Source organism: Pieris napi, chromosome 10 (assembly GCF_905475465.1).
Source record: "Pieris napi chromosome 10, ilPieNapi1.2, whole genome shotgun sequence".
Classification (NCBI taxonomy): domain Eukaryota; kingdom Metazoa; phylum Arthropoda; class Insecta; order Lepidoptera; family Pieridae; genus Pieris; species Pieris napi.
Window position 1 is genome coordinate 11,610,157 of NC_062243.1, and position 23,887 is coordinate 11,634,043.

Below are 23,887 nucleotides of genomic sequence, written 5' to 3' on the forward strand. Positions count from 1 at the left end.
ATTGTTGAGGGAAACGTCGTTATATTATGTTCATCATAGGTTATCGACGAAGCTTGCTTGACGCCTATAACCACGATTTTTTTAGGACAGGGGACAAACGGGCTGTAAGCTCATCTGATGTTAAGTGATACCGCCGCCGATGGACGCTAAATGACAAAGGGGTCGCGAGTGCGTTGCCGGCCTTTAAAGAATTGGTTCTTACCAATAGTCTCTTGACTAAATCAATGTAACTGTGTTACTTTTTGTATGAAAAAAGTAAAGCCTTTATTCATTATAGCTACCTAATGATGCCATAAATTTTAGTATAATAAAAAACTAATAATACGCATAAATAATGTCTTCTCACATATACAATGTAAAATATTTTTCGCGCAATTAATAAGTATTTATCCTTAACTGATGGCATTTAACATTTCAAGGCGTGGGTGCCATTCGGACCGCGACAATACATGCAATTTGACACCATCTTGTCGGTACTTTGTAGAAATCGGGAACTCGGGCGCTAAGCAAAAGACAGGAAGTGGAGGACAACGTACGATAAAGCCAATTATCCGCCCTCGATATATGAAACCAGCAATTAGTGTAAAATATATTGAGCGGAAGCTCGATGCTGGTAGCTTTCGGACCATGGATCTATGATAATCTTTATACGCGAATATGAGCGATCAGTTTTATTTGCTCTCAAACATCACACATGTTACAAGAAGGACAATCGAATACTTATAAATATATGTTATACATATGTGAAAATAATACGAGAACTTAAGAAGGCGTCAGACCAGATCAATGCAACTTCCTCACAGTCGAGCCCGCGATATCTGAGCACACAATTCACGAGGTGACTCTTTGTATTGAAGTCGCAATGGTCCGCCAAGCATCCCGGAGGTCGTAGGTTCGATCCCCGGCTGTGCACCAATGGACTTTTGTTCTATGTGCGCATTTAACATTTGACAGCGTTTATGTCATAGGCAAGCTGTTATTAACAATAGCGACAATATTATTCAATTTTACTATATGTTAACTGTTAAGATAATTGGTTTACTCTGACTTGATTACTTTTTTAAAGTTGATGACCTTGATTACGCAGACACGTAGATAGCCAAACTGAAAGACCTGAAGAAACAGCAAAAGCGGGACGCGAAATAAATGTTCGGAAACCCATAAAATGTGCACTGATAGGAGGAACCAAAATCCTCTGATACTCGGCTCGGAGTCCAATAGTGCAGTTTACCTACCTCGGAAGTGCCACTGTCCGGTGGAACTGATGAGGATATTCCCTCTAGCCAAAGCTAGAGCCACAACTCACACGTGGGGTGAAGATTAAAATCTTTGGCTTCAACATGTTTTGCTGTGTGATGCCAAACGTGGAAAGCTACAATAGCCACCACGTAGCGAATCCAGGTCTTTGTTAACCGGCGCCCTCTGCCTCACCTACCCTAGGTAGGTATAAAGAAATATAAGTCAAGTTAATTGATAAATTTAGTATTGCAAAAATAATTAACTGTGTAATAGAGGCTTTTTAATGAAATTAGTCACGCAATATTTGAATTTTATAAACACAATTAATATACCTGTCCATGTTGCAGACATCATGAATTACATTTGCGTATCATCTTCATAACATAAAACTTTCAGTGAATACTTGTGACGCAGTTGGCAATAGTTGCCATGGCAACCAGTTTTGTTAGTGATCGAAAACAATCGAAGCTACCGCATTCATTAACAAGTGTATCTAATCTATCATTTGCCTCCACTGAATGAGCCGACGACAATTCGGCTGTCTTGTCCCGCTGTGAAATTTTACAGAACAAAAAAACGGTAGCTAAGATTTATGGCGTGAGGAGCGATCATAGCGCATTAGTAGTTACAATTGTACTTGTGTCGTGTATTCAAAGGACTCCGACTTGGAACAGTAGCCGCTTTTGTTCGACCTTTTAAGCGCTTTTTTACCTAGGACACTGTTATATCTTGCTGCGTTGTTCTTTTGACATTTTGGTATCGTCATAAACATGTCAACAGGTTCACTTGTAATACAGGTTTGGTTCTAAGAAAAATCTAGTTATAGCTTTACTAAATTTGATCGTTATATTATACAAATTGGATTAATAAGAGGTGTGAGAAATCATGGTACACAAATCGCACTATTAAGATTTTAAAATTTAATCTAGATAGATATTACGTAGTGTCTGTTAACCAATAGTGTGGGTTTTTTGTAACGCCATGCTTGATCCGTGCTTGATCCGATTCAAAAACAGAAAAATTTGTTGAGGTTTGGAATATAAAACTATTCTTTTTTCTTTTAACAATGGTCTTCATTCTTATTATTAAACATGAATGATACAGACTTACAAATCAGTATAATATATACGCGATATAGTTACAAAGTTTCTGGGTTATTTTAATTTTATTTGTAAATAGAAAAGACTATTTAATTTCAATTTTTAATGTCTTAAATATTAGCTTAATTTGATATTATTATATTTGACACCACCGACTGTAGACAAGAGCGATTAGAAAAATAAAAATAATAAGAAAAGGTCGGCGCAGAGAAAGGGAACGTTCCCTAGCGGTGTTGAAACAAAAGCAAGAGAAACGATTTACAAACTGCCATATTTTAACAACGTATAATTAAAGGTTTGGCTCCACTCGAATATGCATAAATCATGCCTCTGCCGCGAACTGCCGACCGAAATAGAGAAAAAATTAACTCACAGCCTGGGAGTTGGAGAAACATAATAACTATTCAGAATTAGTAGATAAGAAATCTAATTAAATGCTTTATTAAGACAATATTTTGTCTTTTGGTTTAGTTATACGAGGCTTTACATGAAGACACGTTAATAGCGAATAATTGTTTTATTTGTCACATTTTAAAGAATTTGAACTGTCAAATAATGTATTATTTAAAAAAAAAAATTTGTTTATTACTTGAAACTTACTTTAAAAGTATCCAAATGGTATGTTTCAGTAATATCTAGATGTTAGGTACATTATTTGTTATGACATATTAATACCGAACGTCTTTATGAATAAATTTTGAAAAAATATAATATGTTGTGTCATGTATATTTTTATTTATAGCGCTTAGGAATGAAGATCGCCTCTGCTTTAAAAGATGTCGTTTCTTATATGAACATAAGGAAAGCTCACAGTTTTCTCTCTCAAGATTATAAGCTCATAATTCACGGGCGGGGCGGGGTGTGTCGGAGGCTGCGGCCGGGGGTCGGCTGCGCGCGCGCATCGGGGCCCATGGGTCTTAAGGGGAAGGGGCGCGGGGAGAGGTGACAACCGCTCGTTACGTCTATCCCAAGGCAGTTATTAAAAACGTCTCGGCGCGAGTGGTGCGCCGCCCTGTAATTATCCAGTTGATTCTCGCACTGTTGTCACCAAACTTACCGGATATGCAATACGTAGAACCACCCCCTCAACAGGTATGTTTAGTGATACTATATGGATTGAATTAGGTTATGAATTTATCTAATTAAATTAATAGATAAAAGAATTTTATAGATATGTATGTTTAATACTCTTGAAAGTGTAATAATAAAATACTTTACTATTAATAGTAAAATAATAAAATAGTAAGAAACCTTTAAAATAAATTAACACTAATTAATTGTGATTCTTGTAACTTATTGACGTTATTTTCAGATGGTGATGATGAGTGGCTACGGTTGTGGCTATGGGCGGAGTGATGCCATATCCCCTGCATCAGATCTCTCGTCATGCAGCAGTGCTTCATCAGGCGCCTGGTGTGGATCGACATGGCGGGAGTTGCCACCCTATCCGCAATACCCAGCCTACTGGCCCACGACAACTACCACGGAAGAAACTCGGGAGCTTCAACGCAGATGTGCCAAATGCCGCTGTCCCAACTGCCTCACTGAGGCCGCTGGTTTTGGCCCAAACTACGGAAAGGACGGAGCGAAGCGAGAACACGTGTGCCATGTACCCGGATGTGGAAAAGTGTACGGAAAAACTTCGCATCTAAAGGCCCATCTGCGCTGGCATACTGGAGAGAGACCGTTTGTGTGCAACTGGTTATTCTGTGGAAAGAGATTCACTCGTTCTGATGAGCTCCAACGTCATCTCCGAACTCATACTGGGGAAAAGAGGTTCTCGTGTCAGTTATGCTCTAAGCGGTTTATGCGCTCCGATCACCTCGCGAAACATGTGAAGACCCACGCGAATGGGTCCAAGAAGGCAAAGAAGACAAAAGAAGAAGAGAAAGTGGAGATGACAAAACCAGAAAATAAAAGTGAAGCAGTGAGTGAATTGGGCAGTGTTAACTGCGGTACGGTGCCGATGGTGAGTCCACCTAAGCCGATGTTGAACTATGCAGCACCAGCTCCCATCAACACGACTAACTACCACAGTGGGCCTGTATTGGGCAGTGGAGTTGTTTATGGAAATGGATGGTGTTCGGATGTACGGCAAGATTTGTATGCTCGTTCGACACCCAGAGACCCGCGTTTCTACCAGCAGTACGCACCAATAAGTGCTTACCAGTGTGCCTCGAAGGATAATTATTCAATGTTTCAGGGGCATTACAGCCTACAGCCTTCAGTTGCTATCGGACAGTGATAAAAAGCTTAAAAACTTTGTAAGAACTGGAACATATTGAATAACTGATGTGCGATGATTGTATTATATAGTTATTGTTAAGTTACCATTAATGTGAATGAGATGTGCCTTGATAAATGTTATTCTAGTTTAATAAATACTTTGATTTTAATATATGTTTTATTTTCCCACGTAACAACTAATCTTCTTTCGCTAAAGTTTTTTTGTATGAGGGCTTTCAATGATGCGCAAAGACAAATAAAATAAATTAAATATTACTTTCGATTTATTCAGAACATTGGCAAAGTTTTCAAGATTAAAGTACGTTTTAAAACGAAAAGCTTAAAAAGCTCATCGTGTTGTAGACGAAGTATGGGCGATTAAACAATATTCTTAAAACGAAGTGCTACGGAGCTACGATATGAGCACAGTAGCATAATGTTCGTAGCACGTAGTAATTAAGCGAGCTATTTTATTAATCTTTTCAATAAATTTCTCAAATTGAATTGAGGAAGGAACTTTTTGTAATATAAAAACCCAAGAGAACACTTAAATGTTGTTAATTCTGAAAAAGGGGACTACACATGTCATTCAATTTCGCTAAGAACACATGATTAAGTTAGATTTTGAATATTGGGAATTTTTATTTATAATTCAAACTCAAACTCAAAATAAATTTATTCATATAGGTAACCAAGTACACTTATGAACGTCAACAGAAAAGAATTAAATTGATTCTTAATTTAAATTGACTACCAGTTCTCAAGTAAAGGGCATTTAGCGGGCAAGAAGAACTGGCAAGAAACTCTCAGCCACTCTTTTTAATCGAATAAATAAATTTTAATTCTCTAATTTCGCTTGTGAGTTTCTTGTAAAAACGATTACAATTTTCATATAAGGAGTGGTTTATCTTCTGGAGCCTGGTATATGGTACGCTAAGATTTATTCTGTTTCGAGTATTATACTGGTGAATTACCTTCCATATTCCATTTGTCAGATATAATTTATATCATATCTATGAGTGTAGTAAATATAATAAGTTTTTGTTATATTTATTGTTGATAATAGTGTTGAGTCTTGAACCTGAGTCTTACTTCTCTTATATTATTTAAATGAAGTACTTTAAAATTATTTTTAATTGTCTCGATAAATAAAATTATGATATATTTCCGTTTTCTTTAAAATAGTTTCTGGATCATATAAAATGATGTTCCTACTTTGAATGTATGAAAATTACTTTTAAAACTTACTTCGTAATATACTATTTATGCCGTCCTATACTGTAAGAATGTTTTACTGGTTTGTGGCAGTTTTTTGGAAGTTATAATTGAAATTATAAATATGTATTATTAAATGTATGCGACCTATATTTTTAGCTACATTACCGCCTCTCGCCACAAGATGTCGCTAGCCGTTGTAGGTTTAAGACGAGCGGTGACGCGCGACGGTGCACCGAGGCGTAATTGCGCGCGGCTATTATCTGGGCGGCGCTCACCGCGCATGGCGGCCGGTGCGAGCGGGATGCATTCGATAATACGTAAAACAAAACGAGGGAGTAATAATGGTAAAAAACGAAACACGCAAATTATAGTGAGAAATGAGGCAGCCGGTAGCGGTGGGGGCCGCGCTGTGCGGCGGGGGCCGGCAGTCGCGCTCGCTCGACGCACGCAGACCGCCCGCGCTCCTGCGCCGCTCGCGAGTGACAGTGCCTGAGTGACATGCGCCGTAGACCTCCCAACCATGAGCGGCAAGGGTTCTTCCTCACCGGACCTGCTCATGAATGTGAGTCAGCACAGATAAGGCTTTTAGGCTTCATATGTCCAAAATGGAATGAGAAGTCATCCAATTCGTTTAATTGTATATAACTTTCGCGTTTACGTGACTAAGCGTTTCACTCCAACTTAAGTAATATACCTATGTGTGCAAATAAACTTTATAGTCAATACAAACAATAGAGTCCCAAGAAATCTAAACGTTATGAGTGGAAATAGGGCAATCACCACGGTCAGTTAAACCGTATCCGTAAAACAAATCTGAACGAAATAGTTCATAAAATCGTCTGTTAGAAGACGCCCCTGGGTATTGTCGATTTAGCACGCACTATAAGCGACTTCGATAGACTCCCTTGAGTTCGACCTCCATTAGTATTCATGACATTGTCCCTCTATAGGGACCGACGCACATAATGTTACCAAACATTTCATGATTCATCGAAATCTATTTAACAAAAAATACAGCCCAGTAAACTACTTATTAATACAATTTAATGACTAAACATTAATTGTTAAAGGTAGCGTTTAATTGGAATATATTTACGATTTTTGACATAAAAATGGGTGTTATTATGTAAGAATTGCCCATTTATGTTAGTTCCGAACGTTACCGGCACCTCGTAAAATGGAAAGGTAATTCAATTAGTTGTAATCAAATAAAGGTCCGTCCAATATATTCCGTAACAAATTTTTAATGATGCACAGGGCCTTCGTCCATTTTCTACTCAATTTCCTTTTCATATTAATCTAGAGACTACTGGCGCCAAAAATTATGCCGCGACGGCCGTGTCGGTCGGGGCTAATCAGTTTAGTGTTATATTGTTGGGCGAACGGCTCCTTTGTTATGAAAAATAAAGAAATTTATGCGTTTCGGCTCCGTGTGTATTTTTTGTGAGAATGTAATTAATAATTCGGCGGCAAAACTAACAGTGTTTTCGTAGTTACGTCGGCTGTTTGATTGATGCGCGACGGACGATTAGTTCTAGTTCTTCCTAGAGCAATCATTTACTTACATTTAATTATCATTAGGTTTTTATCATATATCATACTAACATCATTTACACAACGAGATTTCCAATTTTTTTATATCAAAGAATGAAATAGACGTTTTCAAAGTAGGTACCTATTTGGTATAAACAAACATACATGTATTTTAAATTATGTAAATTTTTCAAATGATACATAATAATAATTAATGATAAATAAAAATAAAAGATAAATATAAAAACGATGTGCCAAAACAAAGTGTATTTTTCAAAACGTTTTTTTAAAATATATAAATTCTTTTTTGTAAAATAGGCTTCACATATATATTTGTTTGATTATTAATAGATAAACCTAAGTCCAACTAAAACATATATGTATAATATATTTAATAAGACAAAGATTTTCCTATAATTTCGGACAGGTATATTTCAAAACGTGTTTCACCGGAACTCTAGGTTGGCGGCTGCGTAGGCGCATCGCTTTTACATTTTACAAGTCACGATGTAACGTGCCCGTGCTTCAGGTGTAATGGAGGGATTTATTTGTTTTGTAATGGCATCGGCTACCAGCATGACTTGCTTAAACAATTGATGATATCGTAAATTATAATGGAGTATCTAGGATATTGAAAGAGCTCTTAACATGTACCAGGCTATCATGAAGTAACTAGCAGTTACTTACAACTCTTATAGAAGTAGTCAACCATTATTTGCTTGCAATACAATTCTTTCTATACAATTCATCGGTGAATATATCTGCTCCTATAAACACTATAACACTCAAACCTCTTTGAAGAACCATAACCTAAAGAGCGCAGACACATGTATGTCCGTCGATTTGATAGTTTATGAGAGATCCCTTACTGCCTAGTAAACGTCGATAATTTCCCATATAATGTGATGATAGAATCGGAAACTATTAGTCAAAAATATGTTGTAGAGAATAGAGAAAACGCGGTAATTTAAATTACTTAGTTACATAGTTTTTCCCTCACCTATTTCATTTATACTGCAATAATTTCATGTCTGTAAAATCTGTGAAAAATTATGTGATATGTTTATTTATTATATTATTGTATTTACCGAATACAAGTCATTTATTCGAGAAGCTCAAATATAACATTGATGAAGCCATATAAATCGAAAAGATTTAATATCACATAAAAAAATCACACACAAATAAAATATTAATTCATTGTTCTTCTTAGTTTATAATGTTCTTCGTGTAATCCGTGTTTTATATTTAAAAGATTGTAAATAGTATCTTTGAAAAATATCTGTGGTGTATAAATAAAAATAAAACTACGATGAATTACTCTTAGTATAAACATAAAACTATACGTAAAATTAAACCTAAGTCAACTGAGACATTCACAAAAAATGCTTTTTTTAATAGGGGTAAACGGAGTCTCATCTGATGTTAAGTGATATATGCCCATAGACAATCACATTTCCAAGGTACTCGCAAGTTGCCGGCTTATTAAGAATTAAGATTAAGAAGAACCCTAAGTCGAATGGTTTCTGCTAAAATAATTCAGTTTTAATCATCATAATGTTAATTAACCTGACCGGCTCTAAATATGTAAATTGAAAGCGTATAAGAACGCTAATTCCCCGAGGTTCAATGACCTGAGTCAAATTTTATATTACCTACTGTTATGTCTTATCCTGCATAAATGCCGGCAACTCAAAGTCCAGTTGCATAGAATACCGTTGACCGCAAACACTTGTTTTAATTGACCACGCGATGTTATATCGTTCAACTTTTTCTTCTCAAATTGCTCTAAAGTGCTTAATGAGAGATGCGTGCAATAGCGTTTCCCCGTACGTGAGCCGTATTTTACATAAATAGTTTTGCTCGACGAACTAATACCGATTCTCGGTACAGTAATTGCGAGTGTGACAGGCTTCCGTCGCGTTCAGAGGCCGACGGTGGTTGCGCGAAACGTCTACCAAACTACTAATACTAGTTATTTTACTGTAATAGTAAGCATGACATTTACACATAACGCATCGATGGTGAAGGCGTCAATTTGTTCCTGACATGCGCTACTGTTTAAAAATGTCATTTGAACAGCTGGAGGGGCTTATCATATCGTGTGGATACTACATCATTACTTTAATAAACTTATATGGAGAGATAAGATAAGATATGTACAACTATATATGTGTAACTACGCTGCAGTTGTCAGACGAATTTTAGGCAAAGAAGCAAATTTTTTAAAGCTTCAACCTTTTCCTCTAGGTAAAACTTTTAAAAGGAACTTTCAAATGTTATTTTGTAATACTTGTAGCTTGGGTTTGGTGGTTTTTTGTTGCATTTAGTTAGGTAAGTTGCGCATTTCACTTGAAGCAGACTTCAAAAATTAGTGTACGGCTTATGCATTTCAAACAAGTATTATGAGGGAACATGTAAGCATCTAGGCACTAGGCATCTACTTTTTGTTCTAAAATTAAAATTAAATTAAATACTTTTTAGAACCTGGAAGGTAACGTTTTTAAAAAAATGTTTTTTATTTCTTCAAATCGATTTTCTTCTTTGGTGTGAAGTGCGTAAGCACGTCAATAAACATAAAGTAATTAACCTGTATTAGTAACTAATTCAGATATATAGAGGGATCATAAAATTATTTGAAAGTTGAATCAAATGCATTCCAGCACAATGGTAATTCAGAACAAGTCCGCTGACGTCACGCGCCAAGGTACTTACATAATTATATGGTTTGAGCAACAGGTTGAATGTATGATACAACAGATGTATCTCCAATGAATGAATATTACTTTTTCCTTTATCTTTGAGGCAAAGATACAGATTAATTGAACTATTACGTATTACAGACAAAAGTTTCTAGTATCAACGCCTGCTTTTATGAAAGAATTACCATCCCGGTGTACCGACATTGTATCTAGATGAAAGATGTTTGTAAGTATTGTTATACATAGATAATATAATTAATACAGTTTTCAGTCTTAGATTATCTATTGTAAAGATCTTTAAATTTAATAGAGCATTGTTGGCCTAGTGGCTTCAGCGTGCGACTCTCATACCTGAGGTCGATCCCCGGCTGTGGGTGCGCATTTAACATTCTCTCGAACGGTGAAGGAACACATCTTGGGCCGAATTAGATTGAAAAATGATCGTGAAACATACAAAAGTCTGAGGCCCATAGATTAAAGGTTGTAGCGCCACTGATTGATTTTATTTTAAAGATCTTTCTATACTTATTGGACATGCTCTGAAAAATACATATAAATACTGTTCGTAAAAGATACTTTTTATAAATTTTGTTGAGGATAATGCATAATTCGACATGGCCCATTGCCATATTTGATTTGCTTTGTCGTATCGCTTGGTTAAATACACTTGTAATTATTTTGATGTTTAACTAAAAATTGTTAATAAAATCAAAAGAATTTATTCGCTTTCTTCGCCCAACGTTTTTCTCCTTCCCTTTCATCTTTAATCACTTTCTTAAAATCAAAATTTTCACTATCGATTCAAAACTTTATACATTCACTAACCATCTCCAGAAACATGTTCTCAACCTGTCCTATGCTGAAACGGGAAGTATTCTTCTTGTGCAACAGTAGTTTATTTTTACAACTGCCCTGCGATTCTGTAACTCACTTTTCGAACTCACACAGCGGTTTTCGCGTCGCCGGTCGCTCTCAAATCAGTCGTGTAGCAGTCATTTTATTATTTGGCATTCTGAAAAGGTGGGAGCTTGTAGTTTATTGTTTATCATTGCCATGTTTGATTTGCTTTGTCGTATCGCTTGATTAAATACACTGGTAATTGTTTTGATGTTTAACTAAAAATAGTTAATAAAATCAAAAGAATTTATTTGCTTTCTTCACCCAACGTTTTTCTCCTTCCCTTTCATCTTTAATCACTTTCTTAAAATCAAAATTTTCACTATCGATTCAAAACTTTATACATTCACTAACCATCTCCAGAAACATGTTCTCAACCTGTCCTATGCTGAAACGGGAAGTATTCTTCTTGTGCAACAGTAGTTTATTTTTACAACTGCCCTGCGATTCTGTAACTCACTTTTCGAACTCACACAGCGGTTTTCGCGTCGCCGGTCGCTCTCAAATCAGTCGTGTAGCAGTCATTTTATTATTTGGCATTCTGAAAAGGTGGGAGCTTGTAGTTTATTGTTTATCATTGCCATGTTTGATTTGCTTTGTCGTATCGCTTGATTAAATACACTGGTAATTGTTTTGATGTTTAACTAAAAATAGTTAATAAAATCAAAAGAATTTATTTGCTTTCTTCACCCAACGTTTTTCTCCTTCCCTTTCATCTTTAATCACTTTCTTAAAATCAAAATTTTCACTATCGATTCAAAACTTTATACATTCACTAACCATCTCCAGCAACATGTTCTCAACCTGTCCTATGCTGAAACGGGAAGTATTCTTCTTGTGCAACAGTAGTTTATTTTTACAACTGCCCTGCGATTCTGTAACTCACTTTTCGAACTCACACAGCGGCTTTCGCATCGGCGGTCGCTCTCAAATCAGTCGTGAAGCAGTTATTTTATTATTTGGCATTTTGAAAAGATGGGAGCTTGTAGTTTATTGTTTATCACAAAGCCAAATCATAAAATGACTGCTTCACGACTGATTTGAGAGCGACCGCCGATGCGAAAACCGCTGTGTGAGTTCGAAAAGTGAGTTACAGAATCGCAGGGCTGTTAGTGTAGTAATTAATATTTTCGATGATATAACAATGATAACTGTCACGATTATAGTTAAAACAAGTTTTTTGCAATCTTATCTTTCATATGTAAGTAACATGTGTTACATTAGGTTAATTTGTTAAACACAAAAAACGCACCATTACTTAGCATTCTTAAATAAATCTCTAAAAACAATTGTAAGTCATATTCCTCATACAATGATTTTGGCTTAAACGGATTAAAACTATTTGTCTCTTTCAGATATATTGTGTTCATTTGACATGAAAGAGATGGAATTGTTAAAACGTAATTGGGCTGATTTTGTTTTGTATTGTATTTTTAAGTGAAAATACATTTGAAGCGAGAATCTAAAGTTTTAATAATCCGTCATTATGAATTACCATGCGCTGGTTAAGTAAATTGCGCGCCATTAGACATTATTTTTGACCTTGTGTGTCCTATCTGTATCGAGGTATCTGTAATACACGATAATTGGTGAATTTACATTCCTCATATAATTACAACATGTATTTAGTGGAAGTATTATCTTATTAATATGGATTTATTTACAATTATTTATCTATGTGTTATGAAATAATTTATCGCCCGATGAACATTATTTTGTGACTTTACTTTAGTATTTGAAGCTAAAAAAATTGAAATCGGTGGCTCTCGAACCTTTTTTAGGTCTGGGCCTCAAATTTCTGAATCTGTTTCATGATCATTTGACAATAATAGGCAAGTAGGTGATCAGCCTAGTAGTCTAACACACGCCGTCGAATTTTTGGCAAGTCGGTTTCCTCACGATGTTTTCCTTCACCGTACGGGTGAATGTTAAATGCGCACATAGAAAGAAAGTCCATTGGTGTACAGCCGGGAATCGAACCAACCATCTCAGGGATGAAAACCACACGCTGAAGCCACTAGGCCAACACTGCTCACTAGTAGTTGAGCCTTTTGCATACAATATTTGTATCAAAAAATTCATCCGTAATAATGACGCGTTATCTCTAGGCTACCTACTTTACCAGTCTAATACGAAACTAATCTAAAATAATATGATTTGTTTTATTTACATTAATTTGAGAGGTTTTGTTTCTAGAAAGTTTTATTGTATAAAAGCGTTATCTTTGTTAAAACGTGTTCGTGATCGACAAGTGTCAAGCTGACATTTCTGCGCATCGAAATAAGTCACGTACTGAGAAAATTACGCAGAATTATCTTGATTATTTTAATTTTTTTATTGACGTTGACTATTGACCCTTCGAATTAATATATAAAAATATGGTAAAATAATGAGGGCATTTTACGTGCTAAGATATAGTCTCGTCGATTTAACCATGAATATTTATGCTATAAGAATATTTAATTACACTTCGTTGCAGTAATACAGGAATACAGTACAATTAAAGTAATTAAATAAAAAGGAGGGCATCTTACGTGCTAAGAATTAAGATATAGTCTCGCCAACTTAACCTTGAATATGTATATAAGAATGTTTATTTATTTATAAACACTTCGTTGTAGTAATACAGTACAATTAAATAAAAATGAGGGCAACTCGCGGCCTTATCGCTATATCCAGGCAACCACTGTAAGAAAAAAATGTTAGATAAGCGCTGAGATGGGTGTGATGAAGTTTTAGTTTCTATTTAGTTTTAGTCATTTTATTTTATTTAATGGTTGCTTGTTTAATTTTTTCCCATGCCTAAAAAGCTGCCTTAAGAAACGCTCAGATACGTGAATACAAAATACTATCCGTAGATAGTGTTTTGTTTTTTTCTTTGACGCCCGATGATGAAACTCAGCTGTATTAGTCCGAACAACTCCTCTGAACAAATATATATCTATATAACAGGTGTTTCAAAGAAAATTTACATTTAGTTGATCGATTAAAAAAAAGTAAGTCGTGTATCAAAAAAGTGTTTATTTATTATTAAAGTACATATTTTGGGGGTTTATTTCTTAAAAATAATACCGTCCAAATATAGATCCTATATATACAATAATATAATAGGTTACATGGAGTACTGCTCTCACCTCTGGGCGGGGGCTCCCCAGTACCAGCTCCTTCCACTTGACCGTATACAACGCAGAGCGATTCGAATCGTCGACGACCAATCCCTCTCCGAGCGGCTTGATCCTTTGGCGTTGTGTAGAGATGTGGGGTCACTCTGCATCTTCTACCGCATTTACCATGGAGAGTGTTCAGAGGAGTTGTTCGGATTAATACCTGCAGCTGAATTTCATCATCGGACGTCGAGACAGAATACGAAATTCCACCCGTATCACCTCGACGTCCGCCGATCCACAACTGAGCGTTTTTCAAGGCAGTTTCTGCCGCGCACCACCACTATGTGGAACCAGCTGCCCACTGAAGTATTTCCGAACCAATTCGACTTAGGGTCCTTCAAGAAAAGAGCGTACCAATTCTTAAAAGGCCGGCAACGCACTCGCGAGCCCTCTGGCATTGAGAGTGTCCATGGGCGGCGGTATCACTTAACATCAGGTGAGCCTCCTGCCCGTTTGCCCCCGTTCTATAAAAAAAAAAAAAATACATACATTTCAATATTTTATACTTTGTATTCGTCTTCGTTTAACAGTAACTAAAAAGGTAGCTTTGACCATCACACATATTAAACATGGAAAATATACTAAAAATAATAATTATTATATACGTATATTAATAAAATATTCTCTTTTTTACCAAGATAAATTACAATAGACATTTAGTAGCACATTTGGTATGTTAGAGCACTCTTCCCCACCCTTTGGAGTGTTTCATTTCCGGAACAAGTCGTTTTGTCGTCGACTATATTTTATTTTCCCAGATAAATGGCAACATTTCCATAAAATGGCAGTTTACTTTTTATATCCGTCAGCGCTTGTGAGTGCACGTGGCGGGAAAGATGCATAAATTTCCTTGGAACATTTTTACTGCTAAATGAATGTTTTCTTATGACGTAGTTTTTTAACTTTAAAAATGATAGCTAACGTGTTTTGTTAATTCAGGCATCAGTGCATTAAACTCGTGGATTTGGCCTCAGATTTCTTTTTCATTTTCTTGATAATTTTATATAACAATTTTTATTTATTGGCGCGCTCTACAAACGCCGTAACTAATAGTATATTTTCCTACACCGTACTAGCATGTGTTAATTGCGAACATACGTAGAAACATTTATTGGGTTTAAACGCACAACCAGAGGGTTGAGATTCGCACACCATTTAACTATCTATATTTTAATGTATAGATTTTATTGTAATTTTCTTGGCTCAAATACAATTCACAAGTGTAATGTTTATCATTGTATACATGACGTACTTAGCTAACTGCTTTTTAGGAAAGGGTCCCAAAATTTGTTGTAATACAAGATCATTGATGTTTCTACATCATTACCCGTAACGAATCGTTTCCGGGTTCGCATATTTTTTTGCAACTCTTACCGGGCACTTAGATTTTTGCAGTTTTTTAGTTATAGGATCTAGGTATTTATATTTTTTAAAGTACCTTTTTCAATTGTAGATTTATCCATTTATTTTAATCCGGGATCCGGGATCCGGAATCCGGGGTCCAATGGCACTTTCACTGAAGGCTTCATATATAAGAATTGGTTCCAAAAACCATCTGGTTACACAATCACCACAAATAATCATCTCCATTTTCATAAATGATTATTAAATATCTATCTACTTAACAAACAAAAATTAAAATTATTGAGATTTATGAATATATTTTTAAGTGTGACTCAGTTGATATAACAATATCTTGCCCCAAAGCACGATTTTAATTTCGAGTTCCGATCGACATGAAACATTCATAAATTTATTAGACAAGTGTCGGTCAGTTCGCCCGAGGGTCGTATTATATGTCAAGAATTACTATTACGGGTAAAATAATACTGTTATTGAACTGGCTTCGAAAAAATGAGGTTTTCTGTATGTATGTGATAATAATAATAATTCTTTATTTTCCCCCATATAACGTTAACAAATAGTGCGATTACAATCAAGAAGGCATTGGGAGACTGGTTTCCAAGCTAAGAACCTGTGATATGGATAACCAGGCTTCCATTCCACAGCAAAGTCATACTGAGTCATAACAAAAAAGTACATAAATGAGTAGGCAACAAAATTTAAAGTTTCTGAAAAGGGAAAAAAACTAATCAAAACAGTCAACTAGAGTCCTACAGAAATAGAGTTTTATAGGTGATGTGTGTGTCTGTATGAGTGTGTGTGTGTGTAAGTGAGTATTTGGGAGGGATATATATATTTCCAGAATGTTTGCTAGATTTAGTATAGGTATGAAATTCTAGGAAACCAAGTCATGAAAGACAATCATTTTTATTTAATTAGAAATATTTCAACTAAGGGAATGGTGTACGTTGTATGAAAATAGATTAGGCAGTTTTTGAGATGTGGGTTCCATATCACTTCCGTGCGTTGGAATGGATATGAATAGCAGATAATAAATTAAATCATCACAATTTGAAGTAGTATTTTCAGTTTATTTTATTGTTTCGTAAAAAAACAGTGACGTAACCTTTTAAGGTCCGGGACTCAGATCTGTATCTGTTCTATAATCTAATAAGAAAGTAGGTAATCAGCCCCCTTTGCCAAACATATGCTCTCGATAATTCGGGTTAAGGCATACCGATTTCCTCACGATGCTTTCATTCGTACGAGCGAATTTGCACGGGATTTGCACTTATGACTTCAGTCCATTAAAACCACTAGACTAACACCGCTCCAATGTTTCGTAAGCATAGATATAAAACAAAGATTATACAAAGTAATAAAATGTAAATTTACTGCGCGATATTTTACATAAATTCAAATTGACCGCTATATATCTTATCCTACAACAAGTAATTACTGCGCGCACAATTATTATAATTTTCTTATAATCGCTTTCATGAGGACGTGCGAAAAACAATTTTATGGAGTAATTCGTGATGATTTATTGGCGTTGTATGATTGATGTCGAAATTCGAATTTCTAATCTACAATTCAATCTTTAAAGATTTATGTTATAGTTTTCCACGGTCTTGATTTATTCAAGAGGTAGGTTTGATTTCTGGAGACAAAACCGCTTCCTCGTTTAATTCCGTTTTTAATCCGCCCAAAAAAAAAATTATCTACTTAACAATTATTCTTACTTTTAATTTTATTTTGTTTACATTTTTGTATTGTTTTTGATATCTCTAATTTTATTTTTTCTTTGATTATTGTTATTTTGTGTGTTTTTGTTAGTAATACATGTTATGTCTATGTCTATTACTACTTACTGTAGCAATAGTATTCGTAAGCAAAGAAAATATTATGAAACCATCTGTGAGGTAGTTAAAATTTTACTTAGAAACTCAATAAGTTGGTGCCCTTGCGACCAGATTGTTTGTCTAAAACGATCACAGAAACAGGAGTATTTGTACTTTATCCCCATTATTCTTTTAAGTATCAGTTTGCATACTTTTAACTTAAGCACTCTTTTGTCTCTTTCTATCCAATTGTGTATATGCTGTGATGAAAAGAGATGAGTTCTTTAATGAAGAACAAGTGCGTTGTAAAAATATCTGTTTTGGTGACTTATAAAAAAGCAAGTGTATTTTGCTTTTGAATAATTTCAATTCTACCCGTTTTGTAAGAAAAGTATAAATATACCTATTTCATGGCTCTACAAACTTTTAGGTCTGGGCCTCAGATTTTTGTATTTTTTCTGTGATCACTTCGAATAGACAAGTAGGTAATCAACCTTCTGTGCCCGACACACGCTGTCGAATTATGGGTCTAAGACCTGGGGGCCTACCATGAACTCTTATTGCGAGCCTATTGACAACCTACAACTGAGATGCATCGCTAATTCGTACCATGACATCGAAAAAACGAGACAGTTTAGGTTCCCACGTGACCTTAGCGATTATCAGATTTCGTTCGTTCAATTTGTATGAAAATCCGTACCATGACCGCTCGGCTGAACCGAAATTTGACAGTTGCGCCTTCCAACTATGACAGGATAAGCGATTCTAAAAAAGTTACTTTTTGTTCAACTTTTTTGTATCGAAATGTCCAAATAATAGTTTAGAACCTATAAAATTCAATATTTGTATTAAAACTTTTTAATAAAGTTAAAATAATAAGATTTATCTACTATGGCTAACAATTTGAAAAAAAAATATAATCTTTATATTTTGGGGTATTTTGAGTTTAGAGAGTGTGATAATAAATAAATTATTAAATTATCGACGGAGATGAGAAACAAGACGGCAATGCCCTTCTACCGACTTCGTAGATATTGAGTTTATAATTTATTATAGATTAACTACTTTGACTCATTGAAGATTTCAGTGTACCTACAAATAATTGCACATGGTTCAATAATATTCAATTAATTATTTAGGCATATCTAACAAAAACATAATTCCCCAATATATCATATTTACAATAAATAATAATGCCATATCACTAGTAGATATTTATTATAGTTAAATTTTTCCTCATTATGTTCATGAATTGAATTATTCTTCTCTGCTTTTTCTTTAAAAAAACAGAGGTGTTTCTCAAATTTATAATGTGTAAATAATAAGCCATTTGAAAGTATTACAATAACAGTATTTATTTAGTTAGGATGACTCCATCAAGATTGAAAAATCTTGTCTTGTCTTGTCTTGAATCAGGCAATGTTCAATTGGATATAAACATATATTCATTTATATATTTCCTTTTCTCAATTCAGGGAGTTTGTCAGGTTTAAGCTGTAAAGACAATATAATTATTTATATTATATGAATTAGTTAACGTATAAATTGAATTTGTAAAATATTAAGGAATCAATTTTTATCATTATTTACTTATGATTTTCGAGTAATAGGTTGATTGTAATATCTTATGCAAAGAGTTTAATATCAGCAATTCACTTCGATATAGATATTTATTTTTAATAAACCAATTTTTGAACAATACTTACCCCATCATATTATTTTATAAGTTAAACAATTTGTAAAACTATATTTATGAAACCGAAATTTTGTAAACACTAAATATATTGAAAGCTCCTATCAAAATTTGAAGGAAACGTTTAAAAATAATAAGTGTCAACTGCACAGCACCAGAAAACTTTAAATTTAAAATATATCAAAAGAATAGTTTTATATTAAATAAATATATATAAAGACATAATAGCTTATTGTAATTGATGAATTATTTAAAATAATTTTATATTTTATTTATTTTTATAGAAACATCTGTCGAAGTAAGTTTGACAGTTAAATTTCTAAACTTACATTGAAACCACAAACAAAATTATCGTTCTTTCATTCGGTCTTGCGATGCTAATACGATTCAGCTTATAGGCGGTCATGGTACGAAAAAATGCGATTGACTTTAGGTACCTAAACTCAACTGCATCTCAACTGGATTGTTTTAAGAAAGTTCATGGTAGGCCCCCTGTTTCCTCACGATGTTTTGCATCACCGTAACGTGAGTTAAATTCGCATATAGACAGAAAGTCTATTCGTGCACAGCCGGAGATCGAAGCTAAGACACCAGGGATTAGTGCGAGATTCTATTGCAGAGCCTGGGACCAGCATTTGACCCCAGGCATGAGAGTTGTGCGTTGAAAGCACCAGGCCAACGCTCTAGTAAGAATAGTATATTGAACAAAAAATTCTATGTTGAAGATTATTTTCTTCCGAATCACCACAATTAAATGTTATTTTCGGGTCGTGAAAAGATCATTAAGTACGAAATGTTAATTATAATCTAAACATCTGCGTCCACGCCGTCATTCACTATGCATCTAATCGTCGATTTTAAAAAGAGGATTTAATTACACTCCTCTTTAATCTCTGATTTAATTATTGGCTCGGTGTTATGATTTATTGCGTAAAACTTAAGTTTTATCTGTGGCTTCACTATCTATGATATTTCTTTTTATTTTGTTTATGAATTATGTTTAATAGTATCGTCCTCAAAAATATTCGCGCCAGATCTTGTATACCGACAATTTTTTTTCTCTCCGTGTTTGTTTTCTTGTCACATTAGATCTTGTATATTATTTTTCTTCTGTACCAATGTATTAGTGTGGCAAGCGTGTGTAAATAAATAAATAAATACAACTGACCAGATATGATGTTACTGACCCAGAGAGAGAGAGAGGCTATCATGTCTAAAGCAATATTGGGTAGGCTCGTACGTAGGCGTCTTTCCACCTCATTGTCCTATTCAAAACTAAATTACAAGATGCCGCTCTAGAATTAATTTCAAAGTCAAAATAATTAATTAAGTAATTAATTTTACACTTATGAACGTCAAAACAATTAATATTTATTGCTAGTTTTCAAAAACGGACCAGAAACTCTAAGCCATTATTTTAAGCAAGTATTTTGTTTTACTGACATGACATACAATTATTTATGATGAAAAATCATGTTATGAATAGATAAATTAAAGTTATAATACGATTAAAACACTTAACTTAAATAACAAAACAGAAAATTATCCCTTATTAAAAGAACTACTGTCCGTCTTACTGCTAAAAGCAATGCAAACAACAAGAGAATAATTTAAATTCATGATTCTGTTCTGTATGAAAACTAAACAAAAATAAGCTAGACTTAAAAATACATGTAGCTAGGCATAAACAATGCGATGACTGAATTTAATATACGCCTATGATCAATAAACGTTTATATACTCATACTTCAAAATACACCATTATTCTTTGGAAAACACAATAAATATTAAAACACCAGTTAAGTGTTTCGAATTAACAGTTTCGAATAATTACAGAGGTTTGCAATGAAACTTTTGTAGATTTCTAAACTTTACGCCGTACGCGTGAATGTGGACACCTTTGTAAAGATAGTTAGTTATAATTACTTCCACCGGTAGTATCATTATGTCCTTTGGCCTATTTGTTCGATATAATTATCGTCTATTATAGAGTTCATTTAAAATTCACCTTGCCGTACCAAAATTGTCGTCGGAAAATTTAATTGGATCTAAATTAGTAATTGAATAGCACCTTTAATAAGCTTCGGTGGTGTATAAGTGGTATTTAGTAATTAGAAGGATGTTTAATAATTACGAAATAATTAGTGGTGGTTGAAATGATTTGCGTTATAGTTATATATTTCTAGCTAATTCCCCGACTATGTCGTCGGAGGTATTAAATAACTTACGTATATCTACAAATAAAGTAAATGATTTTCGTAACCCGGATGATTTAGCACTACTCCCTATTTCTTTTAACAACATTTTGTATAACATTTACAGTAAATTCCAGAAAGATGCTTCTTAACCTATTGCCAAATACAGGTCGATAGGTAGGCTCCGAATATGATTTTGTCTCATTCGGTGTCGAGACCCTTGATCCGTGGGGTCCTAGCGCTATAAGGCTTTTTAAGGAAATAGCAAAAAGGTTAGTCGACATCACAGGAGACCGAAGAGCTGGCAGCTACCTCGGACAAAGAATTAGTCTAGCCACGCTGCCAGTATCTTCGGAACCTTGCCTAAAGGGACTCCTTTTAATAATATATTTTAGTTATTTTATTATATTTTAAGGTAAGTTATTGTTTTTGTTGTGTTGTTCCTTCTGTTATAATAATTTCTATGTTTAGTTATAATAATGTCATTTCAGTCCATTTTGTGATTTTAATAATAATAATATTTAATATTTAAAAACATTACCTATTGTTGAACATTAATTATTTTAAGTTCGTCTCTTACTTTTATTCCTATAGCTTGTTCAGTGTTAAACCTATCGTATTAATATATTGGACAGTCGATCAGGACATGTAACACCGGTTAAGAAAGTAGATTATCAAAAATACTTCTAATAAAAACTCGGAAGTTACAGGTATAAACCCGCACGTTTGTTCAAAAGTATTTAATCACACAACCTTTTGTGGAAAAGCGCTCTCAAACTTAATGTGACTTTTATTGCTTTTACTTGAGAGTTCAGTGATTTTCCGGAAAATAATGCCTTTTGTAGCTAAATTCATGTTTTACTACAACTAGGTACTTCAGAAGTAAAAAATGACTATGTACGATCTTACCTATATTTTTAAGTGAGAATGGAGCAGTGTTGGGCTTGGTTTATCGTGCGACTCTTATATCTTGGGTCGTAAGTTCGATCCGCGGCTGTGCACCAATGGACTTTCTATGTGCGTATTTAACACTAGCTCGTTCGATTCAACAAAATTTAGTGAGGAAGGCCTTAGACCCGAAAAGTCGAAGGTTTCAGTCTAAATGAATTATGCTTGGTCTTATTACTTTAGGAAGGTTGTTGCAACAAAAAAATAGATTCAATGTTGGTTATTAAAAAATAATAATAATCAATATTTCTTAGCTTAATTTAAACCCCCCGTAAATAGAAACCTCCTAAATATACCTATAATAACACCTGAACTAAGTTTTGATTTGAAATAATTTTATTTTGTTTTTGTGTGTTGTTTTAACAATCTATAGATTGGGTATTTCTGAATTGAGCATTAGCTTCATTCTATTTTGTTTAAAAATAAAAAAAGCGCTAAGCGCCCATTTACAGCACACATGCATTTTTACTTTGGCCACGCATTGTCTCCCCCAAATGAGCCATATGTTGCGCAGGAGCATCGAAATGACCGCAGCCATTCATCAACCGCATTTCGCACTTTCATACAGTACTTAAAACCCTACACCCTTACGATAGAGCCGTTAACATCTCATCTTTAACAAACACAAGGGGAGTTGTGGTCTTGTAATGATGAGCGAGTAATATTTCTCTTCCGGTTCGCATAAGGTAATGAACCGTAATTGTTTTATTAAGGCTTCTAAAGCTCTTTTTGGCGTTAAGGCACAGTGTGAAAATTACACGCTCTAGTGTCAAGTCACTTCCGCTTTCCAATTCGAATTACTGATGAAGCAATTTGAATTTGGAATTCATATGGTCAGTAAAGAACGCTTCGGCTTTTAGTAGACATTCGTATTTCGTACAATAAGGTGATGTTACTAATATGTTGATATTGCCATAAATTGTGACACTTAGATATATATCTAATATCGTTCTTAAACACAATATGTATCTTACAATTATCACATAGCGTGACAAATACGGTAAGTGTTTATTTTAATACGGACAAATTTAATAATATCCTATGAACAACTATGTAGGTATTTAAATTAAGAATAAAAATTAATATTAACTAACATTTATTAAGTTTTTTTTATAATTTGTAGAACATTAGCTGAATATCTCAGCACATTAGAATATTATTACATCAGTCCCCAATCCCCCAATGGGACCTGTTTCTGCGTCTGCTTATTTGTAGGGTCTTTTAACGACATTATCTTGTTAAATACGACATGCAGTGATTGTAATGTACTGATGTATTTATACAAGAAAACAAAGAGGTGAGACGATAGACACCTTGTGTATGTGTGTAACATGACACTTATCTAGACCTTAGTGTCTCTGGTTAGCCACAGACCCTGAATATTACCATACCAGTTATAAGCATTCTGCGCCGCAGAGTGAGATAGAATGACTGTTATTTAAAATGCAGTCAATCGGGCTTGAGGTTCACCAGATGTTTAGTGATACCGCTGCCCTGGGATGCCAGATGATAGATATTATCAGAAGAAAGGCGAGTATGGAACGAGAGTTTTTTTTCTGCGGGTATTTGCCCTAAGCCCTAAGGCTATGAGCGAATCTGTTCTGTGGTGCTGACATGTGGAGTGCCTTTCCATAGGAAGCATCTACTCATCTTCTGCCTTGAGCTACTGTCTGTCTTCTATCTCTAGTTATGGTGACGTTTTAGTCGTCTCTCATACTTTTTATTAACGAGAGAATGAGAGTAATAATAATTTTATATTTTATCTGCTAGTCACACACAGTACA

General features: G+C 34.5%; 2 protein-coding genes and 1 long non-coding RNA gene across 4 annotated transcripts in view; 2 read left to right on the forward strand and 1 right to left on the reverse strand.

Annotated features, from left to right (window-relative positions):
• The first annotated feature begins 3,282 nt into the window (after window positions 1-3,282).
• LOC125053172 (transcription factor Sp5-like) lies at window positions 3,283-4,735 on the forward strand. Its single transcript, XM_047654406.1, has 2 exons — window positions 3,283-3,431; window positions 3,652-4,735. The coding sequence occupies exons 1-2, from the start codon at window positions 3,402-3,404 to the stop codon at window positions 4,582-4,584; spliced, it is 963 nt and encodes a 320-aa protein (XP_047510362.1). The 5' UTR covers window positions 3,283-3,401; the 3' UTR covers window positions 4,585-4,735.
• Window positions 4,736-6,198: 1,463 nt separating this feature from the next.
• The window catches only part of LOC125053171 (transcription factor Sp9), a 94,528-nt gene continuing 76,839 nt past the window's right edge, over window positions 6,199-23,887 (forward strand). For both annotated transcript variants that reach the window (XM_047654401.1, XM_047654405.1), the window contains exon 1: window positions 6,199-6,345. In XM_047654401.1, the coding sequence (XP_047510357.1) occupies window positions 6,304-6,345 (42 nt within the window). In that variant the 5' untranslated portion in view covers window positions 6,199-6,303. The remainder of the gene's footprint in view (window positions 6,346-23,887) is intronic.
• LOC125053173 lies at window positions 18,469-19,031 on the reverse strand. Its single transcript, XR_007117539.1, has 2 exons — window positions 18,974-19,031; window positions 18,469-18,761 (listed from the first exon to the last, which is right to left on the reverse strand). It is a non-coding gene; the product is annotated as an uncharacterized LOC125053173 (long non-coding RNA).

What these genes read in the sequence shown, in the direction of transcription:
- LOC125053172 (XM_047654406.1), top strand. Translation starts at nt 3,402, where the DNA reads ATGCAATACGTAGAACCACCCCCTCAACAG. An exon ending in TAGAACCACCCCCTCAACAG is followed by an intron (nt 3,432 to 3,651) that starts GTATGTTTAGTG and finishes CGTTATTTTCAG; the next exon opens with ATGGTGATGATGAGTGGCTA.